The sequence below is a fragment of the Micromesistius poutassou genome (genome assembly GCF_964030765.1).
Source record: "Micromesistius poutassou genome assembly, chromosome: 20".
Lineage (NCBI taxonomy): Eukaryota > Metazoa > Chordata > Actinopteri > Gadiformes > Gadidae > Micromesistius > Micromesistius poutassou.
Window position 1 is genome coordinate 1,092,924 of NC_140290.1, and position 27,890 is coordinate 1,120,813.

The 27,890-nt window shown below is 48.8% G+C and overlaps 1 protein-coding gene across 1 annotated transcript; it reads right to left on the reverse strand.

Annotated features, from left to right (window-relative positions):
* Nucleotides 1–240: 240 nt before the first annotated feature.
* fam135b (family with sequence similarity 135 member B) lies at nucleotides 241–27,890 on the reverse strand (the record flags this gene model as incomplete). The annotated part of the gene is made up of 19 exons (XM_084484778.1): nucleotides 241–446; nucleotides 1,285–1,398; nucleotides 2,198–2,308; nucleotides 2,522–2,673; nucleotides 4,301–4,398; nucleotides 4,532–4,623; nucleotides 6,464–6,630; nucleotides 7,050–9,042; nucleotides 9,412–9,566; nucleotides 9,985–10,058; nucleotides 11,479–11,634; nucleotides 12,835–12,881; nucleotides 13,057–13,216; nucleotides 17,317–17,443; nucleotides 17,847–18,020; nucleotides 18,573–18,643; nucleotides 20,864–21,003; nucleotides 25,695–25,774; nucleotides 27,814–27,890. 19 exons carry the CDS (start codon nucleotides 27,888–27,890, stop codon nucleotides 241–243), a joined length of 4,194 nt encoding a protein of 1,397 aa, XP_084340904.1.

Genomic DNA, 27,890 nt, shown 5'->3' on the forward strand with positions numbered 1-27,890 from the left:
GATAATTCATAAGGCCTACTAAAAAGAACAGAAGTCCCTGGTTGAAACAGTCACTTTTCTCTTTGCTATAATCTTTTTCATTCAGCTTATAGGATTTATACACATTTGCTACTTACATATACTAAACATGGGCATACAAAAGGAATATATATAATATATATATATATATATAATATATATAATATATATATATATATATATATATATATATATATATATATATATATACAGTATATATTCTTATTTGAAGTAACCAAGGCCGGCCACTAAGAAGAACTTCTCCAGGAAGAGTTCAGAGTCCAGCACTGCGATGTGAGCGGCTCGGCCAATCAGAGTGTTAGCTGTGTTGGGCAGGGCGTGGAACACATTCTGGCGAATCAGACGGCACTCTTTGGCCTCCACCAGGGGACGCAACAGGTTGTTGATCATCTCTGTGTACACGGGGCCTTGGGGGAGAGAATGAGAGAGAGAGAGAGAGAGAGAGAGAGAGAGAGAGAGAGAGAGAGACAGAGGAGAAGAAAGGAAGAGAGAAAGAAATATTAAGGGAAGTGATAGAAAGAAAGACGATAAGAAAGACAGGCAGAAAGAGGACCCAAGCAATAGAGAGAGAGAAAGAAAGTAACTGGGAATTTACACCGCAGGCGAGAGAGAGACGTGATCGTAACGTAGGGGTATCAATTCACACCGCCGCCGTTTATTTTCGCTATATTTTCAAGATTAATCAGATAACATCATAACCGAGACGCTTCAGAAACGTTTGAAAATAGAAGTGAAGCGTAAAGTTAAGCTTTGGTGGGCTGTGAGACGGGCGTAGAACGCTGCTGGTGTGAATCAGTGCTGAAGTCGGACGTCTGGCGGCCGACTAAAAAACGTGTCTAAAACGTCTCTGGTGTAAAGAAGAAGAAGACAATGAACCAGCAAAAAAGGGAAAAGAAGGAAAGAAATAAGAAAGGGAGGAAGAGAAAGAGGGATTGAAATAAAGAGAGAGAAAGAATGGAGGTAAAAGAGTACCAGCCAAAGGCAAGGAGAAAGAACGAAAGAATAAGATGTGAATAAGTGATACAAGACAGAGAACGCAAAGATTGAAAGACAAAGAGAAAGTGAGAGGGAGGTGACAGACAGAAGGAGAGGAACAGAGAGAAACCACATTCCAGTGCCGGCTGGACCGCCCGGGAGGGGATCAGAGCGGCTAAATGTCAACAGCAGCAGTTGTTCAGGTACCAGAACGAGTGCCAGAACAAACACAAAGGCGGCGCGCAGCCGGGCTAAAGGCCAGAGTCTGACCTGTTGTCCGGTCTTTGAGGGCCGTTCTGCACAGCTCTATCCTGGCCGAGTGGAACGGGACATAGCGGTCCTGCGGGGAGGACACCAGCACCACGTTCTTAAAGAACTGCAGCCCTGCGAGGTCCATGCACGCACACACACACACACACACACACACACACACACACACACACACACACACACACACACACACACACACACACACACACACACATGGTCAGACACATATACACATGCACACACACAGAAAAATTACACACACACTGACTGAAACTTGATTGTATCTTTGAGTGTGTGTGTGTGTGTGTGTGTGTGTGTGTGTGTGTGTGTGTGTGTGTGTGTTCAAAAGAGTGGGGGAGGGAGCGAGCAAGATGCAGAGAGAGAGAGAGAGAGAGAGAGAGCGAGAGAGAGGGGGGGAGAGAGAGAGGGTGGGAGAGAGAGAGGAGGGAGTAGAGGGCTGTAAATCACAGAGTGTGATCAGAAAGTGTTCTGACAGCCTTGATGTGATAACAACATGTTTCTCCTCTTGTCTGCCGCCACCATGCTTCTAACGGACTGCACTGGCGCTTGCTTTCCAATGACAGGGTTTAGATCATTGTGTCAGTACACCACAGTGCAGGGTGCATGTGTATGTGTGTTTGTGTGCATGTGTGTTTCTGTGTATGTGTGTGAAGAAAGGTCTATCTTTTTTAGGCTTTGTGACAAATGGCTGCTTTGGTCCACTCAGTCTATGTGTGTGTGTGTGTGTGTGTGTGTGTGTGTGTGTGTGTTTGGATGGGCTACCTTACAGCTAGCTAGCATAAGCTTGCTGCCACCCAGAGCAAAAACAACTTAAAAAACAGAAGACAACATCTTTGTGACGACTTCATGTGACAGCTGCTTCAGCGATGGTCTTCCCAGCGGCGGGAGGTACCTGGCTTCTGGCTCAGCAGGTACAGGAAGGTCTTCCTGGGATCCATGTGGTCTCTGAAGGTGAGCTGCAGCAGGGATCCAGACTTCTTCAGCTTCTGCATCAACCACAGGCCTGCACACACACACACACACACACGCACGCACGCACACGCACACGCACACACACGCACACACACACGCACACACGCATGCACGCACGCACACACACGCACACACGCACAGTGTTGTTTTTGGTGACACAACCGAGTGGAGATCATTGAACAAAACCAAAAGTTACTGAACATAAAGATATCTCTGTGGTACAGTGTGTGGCTGCGAGACTGACCCGTGCTGACCAGGGTGCTGTTGTTGTACAGGGTGCCCAGGTGGGGCCCGGACAGTGAGAGGAAGGTGTACAGCCTGGGCAGGTAGCAGCGGAAGCGCGGCCGCGTCAGCACCGAGCGCACGATGATGTTCCCCAGGGAGTGGCCGATGAAGCTGCGGGAGAACCACAACATTTCCATTGAGGGCGTTCAGCAGACGCTTTTATCCAAAGCAACCTCCAATAAGTACATTTGTCAGAAGAAGGAGAAACAATATATGGCTGTCGGTACAGTAAGGAAGTTCATAGAAGCAAATGCCACGCACTAACAATCGCTAGGTTAACCCCGTACACAACAAACATAGCTAGGATAAGATGCTACACAACTAAGTACTATAATTTAGTTAAAGAACCACATACAATAAGGATGCGAAATGACAGAGGACCGCATAACTGTGTTTCCAAACCCTTTTATCTCGATTGTACCTTCATATTTGTCTTTTCTTTCATAGCAATTGGTATGGGAATAAATTTCACATCATTCATTATTATATATATATATATATATATATTTCATTTTTATTTGTATTTCAGAAGTATTTTATAAATAAGTGCTGCTATTCAAGGGGTGGTAGAGGTATATTATGCATGTGTATTTATTGTTTTGTATCAATCCTGCTTTTTCCCATAAATAATACAAACACATCTCTTAAAAGATGAACTGTTGTCCTGCGTGGGCCAGAGCATCGGAAAATAGTCTAATATTTTCCAAAGAAATGCCCACAAAACGTTCTTCAGCCAGCGGCGACATGAGTGACCCCAAGACCCATCCAGAGTCTGATCTCTCCTCTCTCATCTACCACTACACGAGGGGATAAAAAACTACAGAAGCGCTGTCAAGATAAGCGTTTTGAATATCACTCGTCTAACGTGTTTTTGAATTGATTATTACGGTGCGAGATTGTGACACTTTCCATCATTTCGCCCTGATTATGGATCGCAGTGTGACAAGGCTTGCGAACGACGTCCTTCGAAGTGACGAGACAACTTAATGATAACGATTAGGGGAGGTTGAATGTACGATATTACAAGCACTTACCAGCGGCTGGAAACAGCCACAGTGGCTCAGATACAGTACGTCTGTCATTGAGTGTAATTGCTGCAATGTTCCAGCGCTGTTCCAAATCCCCCTAGCCCTGTGTCTCTACCTTCTCATATATCTGCTTCACAACTAAATATAGACATCATTCACCACCGACCAGATGCCGCACTGGCAGTCCATTGCTTTTGCCTTTGAAACACACTCTCCTGAGTGCACACACACACAAAGAAGTTTGTTTTGACGACTTGGGAAAAAAAATGAAAACACTTACACAAATAACAAATTGGCACACTGAGGGCAATTAAGTCTGAAGATAAATTATTTTTCTAACAAGTTTGGTGTTCCGAGAAAAAAACCTTTCAAATAACCTTGTTTTTTTCTTGGTATTTTCCCAACGTTGACGTGAGTTGTTGTCTAATGTCTAATCAAGTGAATGGTAAGCTGAAAGCTACAGCTCCACATCACAGCCACATATCAGCATCGCCAGCTGATATGAACAGTTTACTGCTATTTAAATCAGTTGGTGTGCTAATTATTGAAATGGCTAAGGTGATACCGTCCATCTGTTTGATTAAACCAACCGTAATGATGCTGGAATCTTTCACTCACTTCTACAGAATGTGCTGCCATCTAGTGACCAACTCAAATACAGACAACAAGCCTCTGTTCATTGAACTCACTGTGGCTGCTGTTGTACTGACCTTATGCGGCCGATGGTGAGATTATAAAGTTGAATGTGCTGTATGATTTCATCCAGCAGTCTGTCTGTCATGGTGTCAAAGTCCGCAAACGTGTCTGTCTGGGACATTGATGGTTTGAGGAAAAAGCACAGTCGTCAGCTTTCCCACAAAATGTGCCCGAAGCACTTGCACAAACTGTGGTGAATCAAGGTAAAAAAAAAAAGAAAGACGATAGGCTGTTTCGCCTCCTACCTGGTTCCTCTCAGACATGAGGAAGTCCAGTCTGGAGCCGGGCAGCCCCAGCTCGATGAAGGTCTTTACTAGCCGCAGGTCTGCACTGTTACCTGGGAGCAGAACACAGGGTTACAATTACAGTGTCTGGCTCAGGGTCACCACCACATGATCCCTGATCCCGCAGCAGTTAAGGCCAGGAATCGCGTCTTGATCGGCTGGAGACACGCCGCATACTCAAAGTAACGATCTCTTACCTATCACCCAAACTTAATGGATTGGGCCGGTTTGTGAAACCCCAGGTTAATTGTCATTGTCTATGTACAGCTGTAAATCACCCATGAGTGCAGTGGCAATGCGTTACAAAATGACTAGTTGGCCGTCCATTTACATCCATTATATACCGAAGAAGTGTTTAGCAGCTTTGTAGCTTTGCTAAACTTAGTAGCTTTGTTTTGTCCAACCAAGGTAAGCGCATACGAACGGCCCTGGGTCGGTAGCCTTCTTCCCATAAACCGACAAATCCACAATATTTGATACTGTTCACTGTGAATTTGTGCAAAGACAGTGGTTGCTTTTCAGGAAGTGTGATTATTCTGCATTATGGGTGCAGAGCAACATTACAATAAGTCATGCTCGCAGGTGTAGGAGGGTGTGTTTTGTTACTGATTTTAACACAGCATAAGCATGCTGTACACACACACTGCGCATGCCCACGGCCTGGGAGACTGAGGGGCGAGCAGTTCGAATCTTTGAAGGTTCTTTGTATTTGTCTTGAGCATGGTGTTGAATTTGGGACAAACTTGGATTTTGTACTGCTTTGACCCGCCGGTTGCAATGGACTGGGATTAATGGTTCTGTGTATATTCCTACAATGGGGAATTGAGCACTTCATTCAGATTCAGAATTGAATGCTGAGACTGTGTTCCATTGGGTTAGAAAGCCCCCCTCCTACACTTACCGATGCGATTGATTGAAATGTGGCTGTGCACTCAGAATCCTGAATTATCAGACAATATCACAGCCACTACCGTCACACAGAATTCTAACTGTGTGCCTCAGTCTCCAGATCCGTCTGCATGCCCAGTGGCGTGCAAAATAAGAATCAAAACCTGAGGATCTGTTGCTTTGTGGCTGTTATTGGAGAAAACGATGAGACATGGCAGTTTGTATGCACTTGGGTTGGACAAAACAAAAATACTGCTCTGAAAGCGTCTCAACACTCGTTTGGAATATAATGGAAGTCGATGGCCAACTGCCCGACGCTTCCACACAGAGATTGTGGAAAACTGCCAAAATGTACCTAGGGTCTTAACAAGCCGGCCAAATCCTTCAACCATCTCTAACCTAATACCTCCCTTGATGCTGGCCAGCATCGGTGGGTCTTGGAGCAGGCCCTGCAGTGGGAGCCATTAAATCACGCATCACCACCACCAACACACACATCCACCGCTTGGACACGGTGACACACTGTGGGGGGCAAAGGAATCAGCTGGAGGGGCAGAGCCAGCTGGGGCTCGTAGGAGGTGCAAACACCGCTGCAAGCCATGAGTATGATTAACCGTTCCTGTACAAGCTCTGTCCCGAAGCCTCGGGCTGCAGTCTTCGTAGTGCGGGTCTTTTGGCAGCACTATCCTACAAAGGCTCCTTCGCCACATAGGAACCAGGAGCCTACTCACAATCAACCATGTAACAGCCAGCACGTTCATTATTGCATTATTTAAAAAAACAAAAGTGGAGAATGTTTTTCATTCTTCAGATGATTCATATTTCAAATAATTCAGAGCCAGCGTAATAAAATGTGACTCCATTGTGAAAAAAAAAGCAATGGCTGGCAACGGTCAAAAAAGTTTCAGCTGTCAGGTTAAAGGAATAACTACAGAGAACAATAATAATGACTTCAAATCACAAACGACTTGACGTAACAATAAGGCCTTGGAGGCCGCGACTCACCGTCCAGGCCGTGCACGCACACCACGAGGTGGATGCCGTCGTCAAACTCCTCGTCGTCCTCCTCGGGGGGGAAGTAGGGCAGGTCGGAGGCCAGCAGGGGCAGGTCGCTGTACAGGCTGCCCTGGAAAGACAACTCCCCGAGCAGCTCCTCTTTGGCCTTGTAGAAACTGGAGCAGGAGCGAGAGGGGGAGACTGAGAGAGAGCCCGGGACCCAGGAGGAGCCGGTGGGGGCAGTGGGGGAGCACAGGCTAGGGCCGGATGTGGCACGATGAATTACGACTGCTGCGCCTGATCCCTTGGGTGACGTGTGTGAAGAAGAGGGGGGCGCTAAAAGCTGAGCACGCGGGTGTACACGCACGCACACACGCACGCACGCACGCACGCACGCACACGCGCACACACACATGCATGCACACACACACACACAGGCACACGCGTGCACGCAGGCTCCCACTCAGATTGCACAGAAAAACATGGAGATTTTATGGCCAAACGTGATTTCTTTCCGAGGGCAAATGAGGTGAACAGTGAACAAAAGGGTGAACAAATGACACACGTGTGTCCACCCACGCTGCAGCGCACTCACTGTAGCATCCTCTCGTTGGTCTCCTCGTCCATGGCCAGGGGGCTGAGCAGCGAGGAGGAGGGCGAGATGATGCCGAAGGAGCCCAGGGGCTGGTGGGTAATGGGGGAGGCAGCCTGGCGTGCCGAGAGGCCCCCGACGGAGGGCGAGTCCCTCAGCACCGAGGAGAAGGGCAGGCAGGTGGGGGCGCAGGAGGTGGACATGTTCACCACCTCCACCATCTTCTTGTTCATGAAGGCCAGGCCCGCGCTGGGGATCTTGGAGGGCTTGGTCGGGCACTCCAGAGGGCGGGGCTGCCGCTCTCCGCCCTCCGCCCCGTCGCCGTCGCCGGCGGCCGGCGGCCCGCGCGGCTCGGCGGGCGGCGCGGCGGCGCCGACCGCCAGCCCGATGAGGTCGCGGGGCCTCTGCTTGCCGGGGGCCGGCTGGAGGGGACCCGAGGCGTCGGGCGCGCGGGGCGGCCCTCGCTCCCTCTCCGCGGCTTCAGGGGCGAGCGGCAGACGTGGGGCGAGGCGCTCGTGGCGCTCGTCCAAAGCCCAGTTGCCCACCGCCGGCTCGTCTGACGGGCGGGTTCCCCCGAGCGCGCTCCTCTGCGCCGCGCAGCCGCCGGGCCCCGCTCCCGCCTCAGAGAGCCGGGCCTCCGCCGACTCCGGCCTCCAGTCTTCCAGGCCGTCCTCGCGCTCCGCCTGGACGCCGTTCCCGCCGCCGTTCCCGTTCCCCGGCTTCTTGGAGGCGGGCACCTGGAGGAAGCCGCCCGGCGCCCACCTGGGCGCGGGCGCCGAGTCCCCCTCGGCCGGGTCGCCGGTCGCCGGGGCGACGCGCCCCGAGCAGCCCGCGTCCGACCGGGACGTCTCCGCCTCGGGGCCGGCGCTGATCTGCGGGGCCGACGCCCACTTGGTCAGCTTCCCCAGGAGCCGCTGGCCGCGCTGCCGGAGCTGCTGCTGCAGCTCGTCCTCGTAGGGCAGGGAGCTGATGGAGGTCAGCGAGGCCTGGATGCCCCCGCCCGGCGAGCTGCCGCTGGGCAGGCTGCCGTGGCTCTCGGCCCTCAGCCCCTCCAGGGAGCCGCGGCGCTGGGAGCCGCGCCGGGCGTGGCGCCGCACCACGCGCTGGGGGATCTCCCGCTCGCTGCTGAAGTCCCGGAAGGTGCGTCCGGGCAACGGCGGGAAGAACGGGGCCGAGCGCCGCGACTCGGCTTCGGCCTCGGCGTCCCCGGGCCACGCCAGCCACGCCACCGAGGAGCTGGGGTCGCTCTCGATGCCCGAGTCGGAGATGACGGAGGAGGAGCGCTTCATGAGCCGGGGGAGCCCGCCCCCGCCGCCGCCGCCGCCGCCGCCGCCGCGCCGGCCCAGCTCCCTCGCCAGGCTGGTGCCGGTGGGGTGGGGGGAGACGGAGAGAGCGCGGTGGGCGGGCAGGTTGCGCAGAGGGGCGTCTTCGCTCTCTTCCTCCTCCTCCTCGTCCACCGAGCTGGTCACCCCTCCGTCCTCCCCGCCGCAGTGGCTCCGCTCCGGGCTGCTTGGATGTTGTTGTTGTTGTTGTTGTTGTTGTTGTTGTCGGCATGGCGCCAGCGTGCCAGGGGCGTCTTCCGTCCCCCGGCCATCGGGGGTCTTGCCCTCGCAACCGACAGCCGAGTCTCCTCCCTCGTCGAGGGGTGCGGCGGTCGCAGTGGGGGTGCCGCTCGCGTCCGCTTCCTGCCGTGTACCCGACGGCCCGCCTCCTGTGCGCGGCTCGGCTCGGGTCCCCGGGGCGCCCTCCTCACTAACGAGTAGCTCGCCCCCGGCGCCACCGACGCTTCCGGCTCTGTTCTGGCTGCGCTCTCCCGTGAGCGGGGTGTCCGGAGGCTCCCCGGGTACGCCTGGTGGTTGGGTGCTCTGGTCACTTTGGTGATAACAGGCGGTGATGACGGCGCCGCCGGCAGCATCAGCAGCAGCGGCAGCAGCAGGCTCCGGGCCGTCTGGCTGCGTGTCGCCGGTCCCCAGCGTTCGCACATGTGATCCCCAGTCTGAAACACAGCGCGCACAACACCTGAGTTGGTACCATGAAAGCAAACAGGAGAAGGAAACGTGTCTGCGTGTGGGTGTGGGTGTTAGACAAGAGTACTCTTAAGAAATTATGAATACACTCACATAGCAACAAACATAATAATTAGGGTTAGATAAAAGCATTTTTTTCCTCATGCTTGTGAAAAGCGATCCCATCCGCAAAGTTAACACATCCCATGTGTTGATTTTTTATTTCACTATGACAAATGTGTTTCCTGTGCACACGGAAAACTATTTGAGGCACTCGGTGAACTCTTTGTGAGTTCACTGCGAGAATGCCTCATTAAAATTCTCCTTCTGGGTTTTGAATTCAGGAGCGGTTATTTTGCCTGTCTGTGGCGACACGACGTATCGGTCCTCGAAGATGATGGGCAGGCTGTTCCAGTCGCCGTCGATGTCCAGGCACTCGACCGGCAGAGGGGGCATCCTGCTCAGGTAGTCGGAGCTCCGCACCTCTGTGGCGATCTGTCCGTGCCTGTTGATTCTGGAGACCAGGGCATGCACATCTACATTTAGGGCATTTAGCAGACGCTTTTATCCAAAGCGACTTACAAAGTACTGTTGTCAGAAGAAGGTGATGTTCATAGAACCAAGGGCAAAGCACTAAATTGCTAGGTTAACCCATTCCCCGTATACAACACAGATAGCTAGGGTTAGATGCTACACGACTAAGTACTATAACTAAGTACGACATACAATAAGTGGGTACATTAAGTGCCAGGACGTACAACATACAGTAAGTAGGAGGGATGGGAGGGGGTGGCTAAGTAGAGTCTAGGTGAATTCTGAACAGAACTCTGGGGAGACATAACAGGCTGTCACCCTCTCTCTCTCTCCATTTCTCTGTGTCTCTCTGTCCAAAACCGATCAACAATTGCAAAAGTTATCCCTGTGATACTCACAAGTCCTCCTGGAACGTCAGAGACAACTCTTTGGGGTGTTCAGAGAAGAAATAGGCTTCGGAGAATCTCCTGACCTGGCATTGAAAAAACATAGAAAAAATTAGACAAGCAGAATGGACGACCAATTCCACCGGCGAAACAGCCCCAGGCAAATACCATCAACAGAACACTGTAAAAGTAAAAGAAAATATGTTTCTCCAGTTTAGACTTGGTAGCTGTGGAGGAGAAAATAAATAAACAATGCTGGCTAGTGGTTCACAAGAGAGCGTTGAAAGACAACAACTTCTGTCCTCATCATCCATCTGTAACTTGCAACTGGAAGTAAGCCAGTATGGCAGACACAACAACCAGGTACGTTTATAGCCCCATGATAATTAAAAATAAGCACTAATTGAAATGTTCACTCCAGGTGGAGGCGTGACAATATCCCCCTCAGGGTAATACACACACACACACACACACACACACACCCACACATGCGCGCATACACACACACGCACACACACACACACACACACACACACACACACACACACACACACACACACACACACACACACACGCACACTTGCACGCACACACACACACACACACACACAAAACAAAGACCTGTTTCATTACTTTCGGGAAAGATGATTTCACATGTGAGTGATCTGAGATGGGGTGCGCTGCATGCAGCAGATTGAGAACGGCTCGGTGTTAATATTTAACATCTCACTGATTAAGACTTGGGAATTCTTTTTGGGAATTTATTTGCAGGGCATTAGACCACAGTCATATTGGCCTCGTGTTCATTGGCCTCGAGTCTCAGACGGCAAAGGACGATTTCATGGTCAATTTGGAGCATGATGTTATAAAGCGGTTAGCGATAAAATAAATAAACACACACTTCATTCCTTAAAAGGAGAGGCGGTTTGCGTGCCGCACGCTACGGTAACAAGACTCGACCGAGTGGCAAGTTTCACCGCCTCAGGAGAGGCAGCCGTGAGTCTGACTAAACGCACGTCGCGGCGCCCTGTCCTACACACGGCCGTGCAGTGGTCCTGGAGGCCCGCACGGCGTGGCCCAGTATGGGTGCGTCTGAGTGTGTCTGCACTCGTCTGTGATTGTGTGAGTGAGTCGGTACGTTTACATGCACAGCTTAATTCGATTAAAGCCATAGCTCGATTATGCTCCTCAATTGGACAACTGCAATTGTCCGCGTATACATGGCGGTGAGTAAACCGATTCATTGGCCGAAGCGTGTCATGCGATAGGTGGCGCTGTGCCCATTTCAACTAGTGGTAATAGAGCCACCGGTTCACCTCTTTACGTCACCAGCAACAACAAACTCATTCGAGAAAGCGATGTTTCAGCAGACAGCTGTCAGTTCACTTCGGGTCTATATCATTTCTCCGACGCTCCATTGTTCCGACCTCTCGGTCGTATGCCGACTCCTCCGGCTGCTCTGCCGGCGGAGCAGTCTGCACACGACCGAGAGGTCACGCCGCTCACCCTGAGCGTGTGGTGCTCCTGGGCCAGGTAGGAGAGGATGTAAGGGTTGAGGACCACTTGGCCCAGGAAGCGGCTCCAAAGCGCGGCCAGCTGGGCGCAGAGCTGGCTCACGTCTCTGCTGATCTGCTCCGCTACCTTCTCATGGCCGTCCTGCAGCTGTTTGGAGAGGAGATGGAGGGACAGGGGGAGAGAGAGAACGCAAGAGAACGCAAGAGAGAGTGAGAGAGAGTGAGAGAGAAAGAGAGAGAGAGAGAATGAGAGAGAGAGAGAGAGAGAGAGAGAGAGAGAGAGGGCGAGAGTGAGAGAGTGAGAGAGAGAACGCGAGCGAGAGAGACAGAGAGAGAAGAGGCACACACGCAGACAGAGAGAGAGATAATTAAGATTACATTATCCAAGGACAAGGACACTGTACAAAAGATAGCTTTTTGTTGCTGGCTCCCTTTCCAGCTCATTTTACCAATGACCTTGTGAAGGATGTCTGTGTCATTATTCTCATGGAGCCTCTGAGTAGAGTGTCGGTGGAGTCTTTTAGTAAAGACAGATTTCAGTGATAGACTAGTGATAGACAATCCTCAGGGCGCGGTGTCAAACTAAGTTGAGGTGGGGGGTGCCAGATACTGCCGGCTGGTTGCCAGATTGACAACCCTGCTTTAGAGCTTCTATAGAACAACTACACTTATTCCGGGCTGCTCCATTAGAACTAGCACCAAAAGGCTCATGGATCACTAATGGGCAATGGAATTCTTCAAGCATTTTTAGCTGCACTATTAACTCAAAGATGCATCAACATTTTTATGTATTTGAACAAAATAGCTAATTGCGATAACACACATAACCACAAAATTGGATTTGCCGATAAAGGTCACATTGTGGTAGCAAGCCTAAGGACGAACTTGTCTGAAAAAAAAAAAAGTAAGTACTATAGCTCTGTAAATTTACAGAGCAAAAACAAGCTGAAATAATTTACAGCTTAATATCCACCCAATAAAAAAAATATTATCCTTTAAAAATAACATCCAGAGGCATCAGTGTTGACTGGCTTTGAATATAAATGTATTTTATTATTATAATTTTAAAAGCTAATGGGGATCCTTTAAATAAACAAATCAACAAACAGGGGTTGTCTTGGTACTACAGCAGTTCAAATCAACGTGTACACACCTTTGTGCAAAATCTGCATATGTTTTTTGTACGGATATTTCAATTGGAAATGTTAGGAAATGTTATAATAACAGGGCCATTAATATTAATGTCAGAAATTGTATAAAGAAATAGTAGAATAAATAAAGGAGCAGAGAATATACCACAGACTCAAAGTAAGAATCAACATGTGCAGCTAGGGGTCATTTCTCCTACCTGTAGCTCTATCGCCATCTGATTAAGAGTTTCTTCCACAGGCAGCTCTGTGTAAAAAGAAATAATCCCCCCAATGATTAAAAATAAAAAGAACTGTTCTCATAATAAACACACATATAAAAACATAACATATTTGCGTGTCTGCACCGAGCCACATGTTACGAATAAGACCACAACACAATAATAATAATCCTACAAAAACGCACAAATAGTGGCACCCACCCAGGTCTAGCGGAGCCTGCTGCAGCTGGGGCACCTCCTCCAGCAGTGCGGCGTAGTAGGTGCGCAGGCCCCGGTGCGCCACCAGCAGGAGGCGACAGAGTCTCCGGTGCCACGTGTGCGCCCTCTGCAGGCAGTTCTCACTGGCCACATAGAAGCTCCCCTGCTGCGGGGAGACATGCAGCGTGAATGTCAGCCGTGATGAGGGTCAAAGCCCCCTCTCTCTCGCTCTCTCTCTCTTTCAGATATAAACAAAAACCAAGTTAACACGCAATAACCAACATCAGGGCACATAGCTGGGACTTTACCAGCTCCACCCCCCCCCCCCCCCCCCTCCCCCGCCTTTGCAAAGCGCCGCAGGGGCTTGCAAGGCGAGGAGGCTCGGGGTGTACATGTGAGAGGGGAGGGGAGGGTGGGGAGGAAGGGGTGTGTGTAGCTTCTGTGTCTTCGTGACAAGCCCCTGACCGGTAATTACCTCAGGAGATCAAATGGGACTCAGGGACGGACGTGCAGCAGACCCCCCCCCCCCCCCCGCCCCCCCCAGACGCCCCCCCCTCCCTGAACACAGCTTGTGGTGTGCTGTTAAAGCAGATAAACATGTAGAACTGGCCTTGTGGGGGGGGGGGCGAGGCGCTGTGACACCTTCCTGTCTAATGACCCTTTAAAAAAAAAAAAACCTTCTAGACCAGGGACAGGACTTTGGTTGGGGGGAGGGGCGTGTGTGACGAAGAAATGCTGTGATTCATTTACATTGTACACATCTACCCTCTGCTTTAGAATCATTTCATCCTTCACGAGTCGCGTTTAGAGTCGTGATTGGAAAACCTGCTTCGTTTACCGAGGTCAAGGGTCACACGTATGCAGCTGCCACTTCTTAGGATCCGTGGCTCGGTGTGAGTAGCAACAGATGAGCACGCATTCATCAATGTGCGGCCCAAAAGGCCCTTCTCTTTACTGGCTCTCTTTGAAGACTGCCGCTTCAGTGTGTGTTCAGCCGATAGTCTCCAGCAGAGGGCCCTCCAACAATGGAAGAACCAACACAAATGAACCGTCCTCGTCACCACGTCCTCTTTATGACAATTGACATAAATAATAAATGCTAAACAAAAGCAAAACATGAGAGAGATTATTCCGACCCTTGATCTGACGGGGCCCCCCCTGCAGGGCTCATCCTGTGGCCGGCGCGTTCTTTGCTAGCGCCAGTGAGGGGCCCAAGCAATGTAATGTGTGTGTGTGTGTGTGTGTGTGTGTGTTTAAAGGGCATGTACAGCCTGTGTATCTGTGGGATGTGTCGTTAGCCCGGGGGTTAAGGCTGCGTGGGCCTATCATCATACCTGCCTGCGCTCTCTGTAATCGCGGCGGCGGCGGCGGCGGCGCAGTTATGCTCCCCAGTGGGGAAGGAACAGCTGTAGGCTTACTTTCATAATTCCATCTCACCTTCTTTATGGATGTGTGTGTGTGTGTGTCGGGATCAGCCGGTACAGAGCGCTCCCCACCCCTGCCGCCTCTTCTTAAAGTATTACAAAGTAGTCATTATGGGGAAAACATGAAGTTTCTCCCTCCCCCAGCAATGCTTGGGCTGTGTACCGGGGCTGACTTAGCCAGCCACAGAGATGTTTACCGTGTTTTATTCTGCTGTAAAACAAGTAACAGCAAAAAAAACAACACAGAGCCAAGAATGCTAATCCCATCAGTTGCTCCATTAGTTGTAGGACTCATTTCAAATTATATGATAATAATATTCCGATTTACACACCGCACCGAACAAAGGCAAGTACCACTTGTGCAGGTTTCGAGTGCTCTTTAAATCCTGCTTAAATTTGCCACGTTGTAAATAGTGTATTAATGTGCATGAGTCTGTCTGCTTGCGCCGTTATACATTTTTTATTTGTTTAATAGGCAGAACCACAATTCAGCTGATACAACAGGAAACCGCAGAGGTGCGACTTTGCACTAACGCAGTCGGTAATACTGATGGAATGCCTGGGTGTTAAAAGTGGGGAGCGCGAGAGAGGGGAAAAAATGCTGAAACGTGAAACTATACCTTAGTTACGGGTGGGTAATGAAAATTAAACAAACAATTAAAACAGCAGCCAGTTCAATGTCAAGAAAGAGAGAAAGAGAGAGATGACAGAATTCACCTGGAGCTATACGTGGTAATGGGCAGGTGGGAGCATGGCTCATTACTGCGATCAAACGCAGACCCCCTACCCACGCTAAACACAGCGCTTATTAAAGCCCCATGTTACGGGGGGGCGTGAACAAAGTTTACAAAAATAAATACTAAATACACCTTCAGAAAGAAAATAGGAGAAGGAAGGAAGCGAGTGAGGAAGGAAGGGGAGAGGGGTTGAGGGCTTTTGGGGCGAGGGTTTGGGGGTGAGGATGGTTTGTGGGTGAGGGTGGTTGAGGGGGGCGGTGGTGCTCATTATGATTTACAACGGAGTCTGCGACATCCAGAGGGACAGAGAGGGAGGGTGGGGGCTTATAAAGAACTTCAAAAAAAAAGGTTGGAGGGAGAGATGGTAGATGTAAAGAAAGAAAAAAAAGCAAACTGTTTTTACAAGCACTTTACCACCAATATGTGCACAGGAAATGGTCGCTGGTGGTGCTGGGTGGAGGAGGAGGAGGAGGAGGGAGTAGGATGAGAGAGCAGAGAGAGAGAGAGAGAGAGAGAGAGAGAGAGAGAGAGAGAGAGAGAGAGAGAGAGAGAGAGAGAGAGAGAGAGAGAGAGAGAGAGAGAGAGAGAGAGAGTCTTATGTATACAAGACCTCAGCCCCAGTAGGGAGGGATCAATTGTTCCTTTAAAAGGCAGCCAGAATATCGTCTACTAAGTGTTTGTTTTACAAGGTTGCTCTGATAAATGAACCAAACAAACATGTTTGATGAAAAATGGCTGTGGAGACTTGGAGAAAAATACTAGCCTGGCATGGCCCGGAACAATCCACAAATGTGTACTACTGAAGAACTACTCTCAGTATATTAATATATCAATGGGAACAGACCAACATGCCTCTGGTTGGATTGGAGGGACCAACCACCAGTCTGAGCAACAAAACTTGCGGCACAGCCAAGAACGGCCATCCATCTTGGTTGTTAATGAAGATAACTCAATGGTGCTCCCATAGGCCGCTCCTCTGTCCGCTCATCGTATCAAACCCGCCCCATAGGAGATAAGCGGTGGTAATCGGCCAAACCAGGCCAGGTCTGCTGGATGTCTGTCTGAACGGGAGGGGGGCCAGGTGCATAAGCCCGAGCAAATAAACATGAGCTCACAGATCCCTGTGGTTCACCGGCTTATATAAGAGAGTCTGTGTTGTCCTCCCCAGCCGCTCAATAGCTACATCCGATTGCTTCAGGTCAATGAAAATCACTGCTGAGATAGATCAATCTGTACCTCCCAAAACTACTCTCTAGATCACGTTGACATTTTGCAGCTTGCGGCTTGTAGAGGATTTGATGTTTGAATGTTGGAATATGAATATGGAATATGAATGCTTTAACGAGCGATAGGATGAGCACAGGGACCTGCCTATAGCAGCACTGTGTAACTTAGCAGTTAGCATCGTGTTAGCGTTGACTGATGGCAGGACGGTGATGAAAAACAGAACAACGAAGCAAGTATCAAGGATTTCCTCAAGCCAGGTAATGGTGAGATATATAAATATTTATAATGTTAATAACAAAATAAAATAATAATACTTAAAAAATAAAAACAACATTTCTTTCCCACTTTACTAATCATTCTTTATGACGTCACATCCTCTCATCGTATTTTCCTTTGGTCGGCACAGACCAAACAGATAGAGAGAGCATGATTCCCTGGGTCAATCGCATCATGTATGGATTGCTTTTACTCTCTAGACATTTAACAACGTACATTAGAGGGGGCAGTAGCTAAGGAGGTAGAGCAGGTTGACTGGTAACCGGAAGGTTGCTAGTTCGATCTCTGTCTCCTCCTAGCTGTCGAGGAGTGTCGAGGTTTCCCTGAGCAACACGCCTCACCCTGACTGCTCCTGACGAGCTGGCTGTCGCCCTGAGTGGTGGACTCCGCCGTCGGTGTGTGAATGTGTGAAATTTGTGATGTATGGTTGCAAGTCGCTTTGTATAAAAGCGTCAGCAGAATCCCCTGAATGTAAGTGTAGTGAAACGCTGCCGAGTGGCGCTTCCAGACGTCCCGTTGTGCATAGAAATAACACACGTCTCAATAGCAACTTGTGGCTTCACCGAGTTGGAAAAAGAAAAGCGTGGGAATGGGTGTACCTCAGAGAGGGCGGGCTTGCAGTACCCCGCCCCGAACATCATGTCCTCCACAGACGTTCCTGACGGGTCTCCGGTGCTCTCCGGGGAACCCTTCCCCAACCAGGAACCCTTCCCGGTGCGCGTGAAGCTGGAACCGGTAGAGGGCGGTAGAGAACACAAGGGGTCACAACAGAAGAAGAGAGAGAGAGAGAGGAGATTAGCACAACCGAGAGTCACGGTGCAACGTTAATCAATCCTGGGCCGTTCATTTCTCTAATGCACGGACAGATGCGAAGTCGGAGGACCTGGTGGGCCGCCTCATCAGATAAGTGTTTGGATCTTTTTTTTAACAACAGCACAAGAACAGTCCATTCCGGCCCGCCTCCAGATGGACGCACTCCAAAGAAGTCAGTGGGCCAAAAAAGAAATAAAATGCGACATCCAAAATGCAAACAGCCCCCCCCCCCACTGTCTTTGTCGCAGGCGGACTCTTCCATTAGTCACCCTCACGGCGCATGGCTTTCTCTTTTATTTTGATACGTAGACCGAACCTGATGAGCGGCTGGTGCAGCGCGACCAGCGAGGCGTGCACGGACAGGGAGATGACGGACAGGTGGAAGTAGTCGAACATGACGGGCACATGGTGGTGCAGGCCCCGGCGCGGGTGGAAGTGGAGCCCCAGCGTGCGGCTGCTGATCAGGGGCACGGTGGCGATGTCCGCCAGCCTGGAGCACCGTACAGAACACACACACACACGCACACACACACACGCACACACACACACGCACGCACGCGCACGCACGCACGCACGCACACACACACAGGTATATAAGGTATTTAAGTGTGTCTCCACACATCGTTAACACAACAGGTCAGCTCTGTGGAGATGTGTGCCACTGTGCATAGCGCTTTGTCTGTTGATGAAGCACCGCTGTCCAGGACTGCCATAAATAACGCTGAGAGGAGAGGCCAGCACTCACAGGGGGTGACAACAACAACAACCATGGGATGCAATGGATGCTTCCCATTGGACTAAAGATGAAACTGCCATCTTTAATGCCTTGGGATTTTGAAGACTTGAGTCTGAAGCCAGCGAAACGTACAGCCGTGCTACATTTGCGTTTCTTTGTTTCTTTCTCTGTTCAAAACATTGTGATTGTCTATTCTCTCTTTAGTCCATAATGTCTCAGTCTAACAACCCCCCTCTTGCTCTCAGTAACCCGAGTGTATCCAACACAGTTGTACAATTTCTACAAAATAAACAAAATAAAACTTACTGTTGCTCATTTTCGGTGAAATGAAGATCCAGCTTCAACTGAAAGTCCACCTCGCTCAAGGCCTCCTCCACCTGGACACACACGCACACGCACACGCACACACACACACACACACACACACACACACACACACACGATTACATGAGGAAAACATGGAAACCACATGGAACAAAGATTCATACTCATACTGCTCATTATTGAGCAGGTAGAATACGCATCAAGCACCTTGCTCTACAGGTAGGCACCGGGGTTTGAACCCACAAACTTTCAACTAGGTATCCTACACCCTGTCCACTGCTATACTATCCTGCCCCACTTTTTTTCTTACACCACGTTCCACTCTTTTTAAACCTTAAACACAACTCATTATTTTAAGCTCAGGCCCTTGCAGATTCCACCTCGATGTGAATAAAATATTGACAAGAAAGACAATGGTGTACGCAAACTACAAAAGACGGTGACACCTGCGGCAGTAATTTGTTCTTGTGACGATTAGAGCGAAAGCTTTTGTCCGATTTACTCCATTCTCTCTCTCTCTCCATATCTCTCTGATTCACCTTCCACATCCTGTCCGACTTGACATAACCCGCCCTGCTACGCACACACGCAGGCACACGGACATGTGCCGACACCAACCACGGTCTGAACAAACATGCGCATGACGACATCCTAATTGATTCAAGACAAATGAAAGGGTAACACTGCGGAAACAGCCGCCTATTCCTGTCTGTGTTATCTGGAGGCTGGCAAACAGCGGTCTATTCCTGTCTGTGTTATCTGGAGGCTGGCAGGAGGCGCTGCGCTGACCTCTGGAAGGTTAATAAGCAGGGGCCTTCGGGACAGACGCGCAAAGGATATCTGATATGTCTTCAAGACCCACCACGTCTCTTCTCCGCATACCCCCACTCTCTCTCGCTCTCTCTCTCTCTGCCCTTCATTTAATTAAATCTCCTCAATTTAGCCGGAATCGACAAACGCAGCTCGGCGTCTTCTACGTTTTAGTCGGTCACTCGATGGCCTCCTAGGGACAGAGGAGGAGGAGGTGGAGGAGGAGGAGCTGGAGCTAGGGTTTTGGGTATTCCAAAGAGAGAGGAGCGGGAGAGAGAGAGAGGGTGATAAGGTGTGAGCAATGAGCTGTAGGCTCATGGATGATTAGCCCGGGCAGCAGGGCCATCTAGGCTCTGAGTCATCCTCCTGCCTAGCCCACAGTCCATGTCAGTCAGTCAGTCAGTCCAACTCTCTTTCTCTCTCTCTCTCTCTCTCTCTCTCTCTCTCTTTCTCTCTCTCTCTCTCTCTCTCTCTCTCTCTCTCTCTCGCTCTCTCAGCAGCCAGTTGATCAATAGCTGCCTACCTTGTATCTATTGATCAACTGATTAGTACATTAGTCAATCTCCTCTCCCACTGTTTGAGGTCGCACAGTTTGGGGGTCCAGGGGGGCATGTGAATGAGAACCATGTTCCAGCAACCTATTAAAAAGTATTAGGTTGGCCAACAGAGGGAAGGCAGACTGCTTCCCTTGTTCATGTACTGACTGTAGTCTCTGTTAGGGGACCACTGCATTAGTTAATTCATCACCAAATCTACCTCTGGGTATAAATAAAGTTATCTAATATAATCTCATCGGCTAATAAGGTAGTTAGTTCACTATTTTATTTGTGTGTTTGTTACATACACTTTTTTATCTGGTCATGTTCCAACATTTCAAACAAAGTATCATAGTGGGCTTCAATGAAAAACATCACAAAAATATGAATGCATGTTGTTCAACAATGAACAATTCATTGAATAGTCTAAATTCAACAGAAAATAGCAATTCTGAAACAAGTATATATATATATATATATAATCATCGAAATATGATGCAAGAATCAATCAATTGTTTGAGCTCTTCAGCAATTCAAATCCCAAACCTTTGCAAGTAGTTTGAGGAACTATTCTCGTCCTTACTTTTCTAACTTTACATACTTTCCCCCAGACAGTCAAGCACATTCAAGTCAAATCCAAATCACTTTTGACTACTCCTGACGGGCAGAGCAGGTCATTATTTCTGGACATTTCCTAGAGTGAAGGATGGCGCTAATCCCAGATCCAGCTCCTGGTTTCACCCTAAGAATATAGAAACACAGAGTCCATCCCCCCTCTCCCTCATTGTTCCTCATGATGTGTCTTGACGGCGGGGGGGGGGGGGCGCTGGCTACATGACAGGACACACTTGGGGTGTGTGTGTGTGTGTGTGTGTGTGTGTGTGTGTGTTTTGAAACGATGGCGACGGTGGTCTCGGTGTGACTCACCCTCTCTCCGTCCAGCAGCAGGTGGACTTTGAAGGTCATGCAGTCGTTGACGGTAACCTCCTCGTTGCGGTAGAGGATCTGGACGATGCGGCTGAACACGGCTCCGTCGTAGACCCCCGGAGAGCTGAAGGTGCAGTCCCCTGCCGCGCCCGGAGGAGGACCACAAGAGAGGTTGGAGATGGGAGGCAGGCGTACCGCACCGCAGCCATCACTGCCGTGATTTTCCCGATATTATGATTGAAATTATTTGTTGCAATTAAGGAACTGCAACGAATGCAGAAACGCCTTCACTGGCAATGTTTGTTAGAGCGAGTTGAACGAGCAAGATTTAATGGTCATTCATTTGATTTTAATGTATCCATAACAAATCTGATTACGTACATATATTATAGTATATATATATATATATATATATATATATATATATATATATATATATTTCACTAGCTTTGTTTAAGGCATAAATTGAGACCTTTAATGATAATCTCATTGCAGGGGCAAAGAGATTTTTTAGTAGAGAGTCTTGAGGAAAGAACAAATCACAAAAGACATGCAGCTAGGTGGTAATAACACAAACACATCGATATGCTTGTTAAATATCAACGCACACACGCATCTCATGTCTGGCGTGTTCAGGCAAGACAACACTTAAGGGGCTCTTCATCCAAGCACAGACACCGTTTTCTCCACCAGGGTGTGGAACAAAGTGGCGCACGGCCAGGGCTTCCTGCGAGACACCCGCCTGCTGTGACCTGAACGGGGGCCCCTCCACGCACCACCTCCCACTGTGGCCCACAGCCTTAGTCTCCCTGCGTTCTAGTCGGTCTCTCTCGGGCCCTGCTGTCGCTGTTCACAGCAGCCCACCAGCCTCAGCGTGCAGGAGTGACGACTTGTTTCACCAGCAGCATGACGGCCATGTGAGTGGCAGGTATATATGACGACAGTTTGGATGCGCTGATGGATTGTGTGAGAAGGGAGACGACCTGTGACTCAGTCCTCCAGCTGTTCCCACACACATCACACATAGCCGTCCCCCCCCTCATCGTCACTCGCTTTTAGTTTGAAGGAATTCTAAAGAGGTCTGCGTAGCTTCTTTAGCGCTTCGGTTGGATGATACACAGTACACACGTTCAGGGGGTCACTGTGTGGTTTTTAAAGCCCACACATTTTCATTGTATTGAGTGCTGTTTGTCTGAATGGCTTCGCCTGCGGCTGCTCTACACTGATTCTCCCCACAGTCCCCGACATGCATTTAATGAAGGCTCATTTTGGAAAGGCAAGTTTACATTTTCCAGTTGGGCTGAACCATCGATTCCATAGGTCACTGCCATCATCTGTTATTAGACAATGCATGGGAGAACTCAAATTCAAAATACGATGGCTATAGGTGTTTTTTTATTTATAGTATTTATATAGTAATCATATTGAGCCTAATGTAGCTTTCCGGGGAACTTGGAAATGACATGAAATAAAGATATGAAAGAGTATGCATGCATAGTCCTTGATAGCAGCACACAGAGCATGAAAGGCGTATACAATTATTAAAAGCTCAGTAAAATCCCTTGTTTCACAGACAACCACTTTTGGACGTATTCAACTAAAACATATTCTCATCAAGACCGCAAACCCTGACTGCTCCAACCCAGCTGGTGGTCACCTGAGTGTGGCTGACACTGCAGTGTGAGTGAAAGCACTGCATCAGCCGACGGAGATACGGGACTTATTAACCTTGTCGGCTGGCCGCAGAGCTCAGAAAAAAATAATAACCGTGTGTATGCCACTCACACACTGAAATGAAAACCGGTCTTGAGAAGAGCACTGAATACTGAACGCTGGGCGGTCAACTCATTTCAACTCACAGCGTGCCAGCTATCTCTTCCCGCTACATTTTAATAACAACACGGTCATTACAATTTCTCAGAATTATTCTGATGTGCTCGTGGTTGTGTTCATTTAGTCCATGCTACACAGGATTATTAGAAGATGATCATAAGCTTTCAATCACCGATGTGGTCCCGAAGATTAATCTTCACTCAGATTCTACATTTTGACTCTATAGATAAACAATGTGTGTGGTCGAATTTCTGTGTGTGTGTTTGTATGTGTGTGTGTTTGTGTGTGTTTGGGCAAAGCCGTGTGTGACTCCAAAAGTGTGTGCTACAAACCTCAAACCGGAGTGCACCATAACGGTTGCCCTGTAAGTCTGGAGCCAGCAAACTCAGCTCAAGCAAGCACCTTCTCTACGTATCCCACAATGCCAAAGCATTTGAACATAACGGCCTCCTTGTGTATGAATAACGTCAGTGCTCTTCTCCCCGCCCGTACAACAGAGAGATGCTTCCCGCAATTATTTTTTCTGCACGGGACAGAGAACAAATGAAATGTCGTTTCCCCATTGGGTCAGGGGAGGGGTTGTGTGTGGGTGTGGGGCGGTATGGGTGTGTGTGGGGGGGTAGGGGGGGGTTGGAGTGGACTGGGACTTGTTCCCTTGTCCCTCCTCTGTATGATAAATGTACCAGTTTCCCCCGCTACCTCTGTGTCTGGCCACAGCGTGGGCTGCTGCATGGGAAGACTGAGATTCTTTCTCTTGAGGCTACCAGGCATAATACAGTGTGTGTGTGACCTTGTGGAGGGGAGCTGAGCTGCAGAGAGGAGGGGGGGGGGGGGTAGGGGGAGATGAGGAGGAGGGGGGTGGGGGGAAATGGTGAGGGGAGGAGCTGGAGGGAGGAGAGTGGATGGCGAGGAGAGGGGAGGTAGTGGGAGAGGGAGAGGGATAGCGAGAGCGAGAGCGAGAGGGAGAGGAGAGGAGAGGAGAGGAGAGGAGAGGAGAGGAGAGGGGAGGGGAGGAGAGGAGAGGAGAGGGGAGGAGAGGAACTGAATGCAGCACAGTCCTCAGGTCATACCATGGATATAGAATTTTTGCATTTTCCTGTCGCAGAATAAATTGATATTCTTATCTTATTAAATCTTAATGTTCCCTAATAGTGTAATTAGTTATAATGTTGAATCAGGAAAATATATTTCAAACTTGGTGCAGTATGCTAGAGTTTACAGTTGAAGAACCGTCTTATTGTATTTCCTAAAAAGTGCAACCAACAACTTGCAATAGCCATGCAAACAAATGTTCATAACAAACACAGTTACAGCGGGGGTCACAGTTACTGTATGACTAGTTCAGAATGATTATTTCAATATAGACGAGGGAGGATATGGACTGAGGTGTGGTGGAGGGAATATGTTCTATTCATAATCTCATCTACATGGGACCTGTGGTGCTCGTATATCCATTTAACTGTTTGCACTGCGCACACACCAAGGGCAGGGAATTTCATGTCGCCGGGCTGTTCATTGTAAAGATGAAAAAAAGGGATTTGAGGGGGGGGACGGGTGGGAATCAATGACACGCTCTCACACGCACACACACACACACACACACACACACACACACACACACACACACACACACACACACAGTCAGTCCCCCTCCAATCTTGCTGGGCTAAAAATAGCCTTTATTACTGCAAATCAGTATTGCCAGTACCACAGCTTCCTGTGTTGCCAGAGAACAAGATTATAATTCTCCCGGTGAGTTCAGAGGCAGTGCGAGGGGGGAAGATATGAAAAGAATCCCTTGTTCCACAACGATGGAGTTCATTGATATCAAAGCCATAATAAACCATATTTGTGTATGTTGTTTGACTAATTGTTCTGTCAAAGGCAACATAGCAAAGCTTATAGGCTTTATCATGAGCATTCTATCCACAACAACAACAGGTGCAATATCAACGGCAAACACTCTCAAATTCCAAAGAGGTTCTGTAAACAGAAGGGTTCCCTCCGTAGTTCTGCTTGTTGATGTCAAATGACACACACGCGGTAAGTCGTTGATATGTTAAGGAAAAAGGAAAAAGAACAGCAATAGAGAAACACGGCCTGAAGAAATATTGGTGACGTTTATTGTGCAAATTCCTGTATGTTGGAACCCCATAGTTAAGTCTTAAGGGGAGGTTGTTTCAAATGCATCCAGAACAGATGTCAAAACTGCAGCAATCATGCAAACAACGACTTAGAGTCATGCATGAGACAGACGGCCAGAGATACAGAGATATAGGACACTGAAATAGAGAGAGAGAGAGAGAGAGAGAGAGAGAGAGAGAGAGAGAGAGAGAGAGAGAGTCAGAAATAGACCTCGCTCTTCAAAGAGTCTTGATGCTGCCGTTTAACATCAAAAGACACCATGTGGTGTGATCAAACATGATCATAATGCGACATTGATCCACGTTCCCCATGAGCAGGGGCCTCTGTAGCATGAACAATGCTGCACTCGTCCCTCTGACGCAGTTTAATGCACTAATCTTTTTTTGAAAAGATTACAACTGAGAACAACGGTAGAAGATATTGCGTCCCTGCCGAGTCATTCCCGCCAAAAAATGCGAAAGATGAAAAAAAGCGACTGAAAATTGTAACGCATTAAAACTATTACACGATTATACAAAATCGATTTCAAACTCTCACTATAGCTGTACTATAGCCTAGCTGCACAATGATGCTAAACACAAGAGTGTTTAGCAGAGGCTAATGCGAGAGTTAGCCTCTGCTTTAACAGATGTCACAGATGCCGGACATGGCAGCCACAACACCGTTTACACACCACAGAGTACCACAGATAGGACGAGAGCATGGGAAACATGGTCCAAAACACGGGAAGCCCATAGTGGACTATAATATCCCCCAGCACATTGTGAGGATAATAACGTCCTTTAAGGTGAACACTGGATAATGGGTTATAAAGATCTGAACCCATTATTACAGGACTTGGAGCGGGGGTTACCTGCATTCCCCGGTGTGGTGGCGATCAGCCTGTGAGGCACCCTGGGAGACACCTTCAGCCCCGCCCGTACCTGGTAGTACCTGGTCAGTGGAGGGGAGACACAGGCAAGGAGTTAAATGCTGCGGCCGCTGCAATACAGTCATTCCACAGGGTGGTGGTGGCGGTGGCATGGGAGCGCGGAGGCCTTTCGCCTTTACATGTCGAACAGGATCGCTGGGTGCCACTGTGCAAAATGCACAGTGAATTATTAATTGGGAGCGTGTGGCGGGAGGGGGATTCAAATTCTCATGCATAATGAATGAGGCATAGCCTAATATTGCATTTATTTGTGTATAAATGTCTGTGTGATCACCCCAACATTTCACAAGGAAAGCCTGAAGTGTTTAACTCGACGGGGACCCACTGGTGTAGAGAAAACAGCGCAGTGAAATACTGAATGGAGAGGGAAAGAGAGAGACGTTGTTCCAGAGGTCACGCTGACAGACGGGAGGACCGGTGTGGTCTGGTGTAAAAGCACAGCCCTGCTCTCTGGGGGGCACGGGATCCATTTGAGTGACCAGGGCGTGGCACTGAACACACACACAATTTGTGTGTGTGTGTGTGTGTGTGTTGGGGGAGGGGGAGGGGGCGGGGGGCGCACTGGGGGGCACTGGGTCCATTTGAGTGACCAAGGCATGGCAGAGAACACACACGCACACACACACACTCTCACATGCACACACACACACACACACACTCTCACATGCACACACACACACACACACACACACACACACACACACACACCTTGGGGGCCCACCTTGGGGTGGAGCAGCCTGCCTCTGCAGTATACAGCTACTAACACTCAGATCAGCTTTAAAAGCAAAGAGTGCCAACATTAATGTATTGACAGAAGGTGCTAATATTCTGTGTTGTACCATTTTTATATTGAATAATGACGTAATAACATAATGTATTATTGAATCTCTGGTGCATGTACTAATTTCATTGTCATTGCATTTCAAGCTTTGTAAAACTTTATTGTGATCATCCTCATCCATCAACCTTGTTTTGTACATAAAAAAATTTAAACGATCCAAAAAACTCACACACACACAACACACAAAAACCCACACACAAAACACGCACACACACGTCTATGTTTTAGCCAATGGACTGTTGAAGATGCATGGAAAATGTTTTTTCTGAAGGCCGATGAATAAAAGAGGTGAGCTCCACTCGTCAGGTCATTGCCCAATGAAACCCTCCCAGCGCGAGACTTGTCTCTTACAAAATAGAGTGATTGAGTCCATGTCATCTCAGCCATAGCATTGCTATGTGTTATGCACACCAACATGGCAGAGTAAAATATTATTTTCACATCCAATAACAAACACTTCAGAAGCAGTGGCACGTGTGGGTGAAGATTTAAAATGTGTGAAGCATTGTTTTAATAGTTTTCACGAGACTCCAAACTGGCAGTTGTCTTGGTCCAGATAGGCTGTGTGTGAATCTAATAAAATTAAAGAAAATGACTGCTGCGCTGTTGCCTGCTTTGAACTGCAAAATCGTCTTTTTGCAAGAATCCTATAGATGTGTGCCTTAATATGCTCGCATACAACGTATACTTTGTTCAAATTCATACAATATACAAATAAGAAATGTGATTGGTAATAAGAGTGTGTTTGAGAAATGGTTCTTTTTGGTGTTAGTACGTAATGCCTGCGTCTAGCACGAGTATTTCGGCAAAGGCAAATATATGAGCGCACTCAGCCGCTGGGATTACAATGACAAAGCCTCCTTTGCCATCCCATTTGCCAACAGAAAATCATTCACTTAAAGCTGGCATTTGGAGCAGGCCAGCGGTCAAGCCCAATGCCAGTTTGTGTAATCTCCCACCACACAGTACACACGACACGGGGACATACACAACGCAGTAAACAATCGTTTACCTGGAGAATACAAAAGGGATTACTTGTAACCAAATCCTCCAGGCCCTTGTTTTTGTGGTGTTTCATAGCATTCAGCAGATATATTCAGGAACCATGTCAAATATGTTGAAGCAACACATGAAACCAAAACAAAACAACACACACACAATCAGTACCTGTGTAGACAATGGGAAAGAGTCGAAGCTTACCCTCTTTGGAAGAGATCCACATTATGGAACTTGTGCAGCTCTATAGAAAACTCCAGTGTTCCCTGTACTTCAGACAT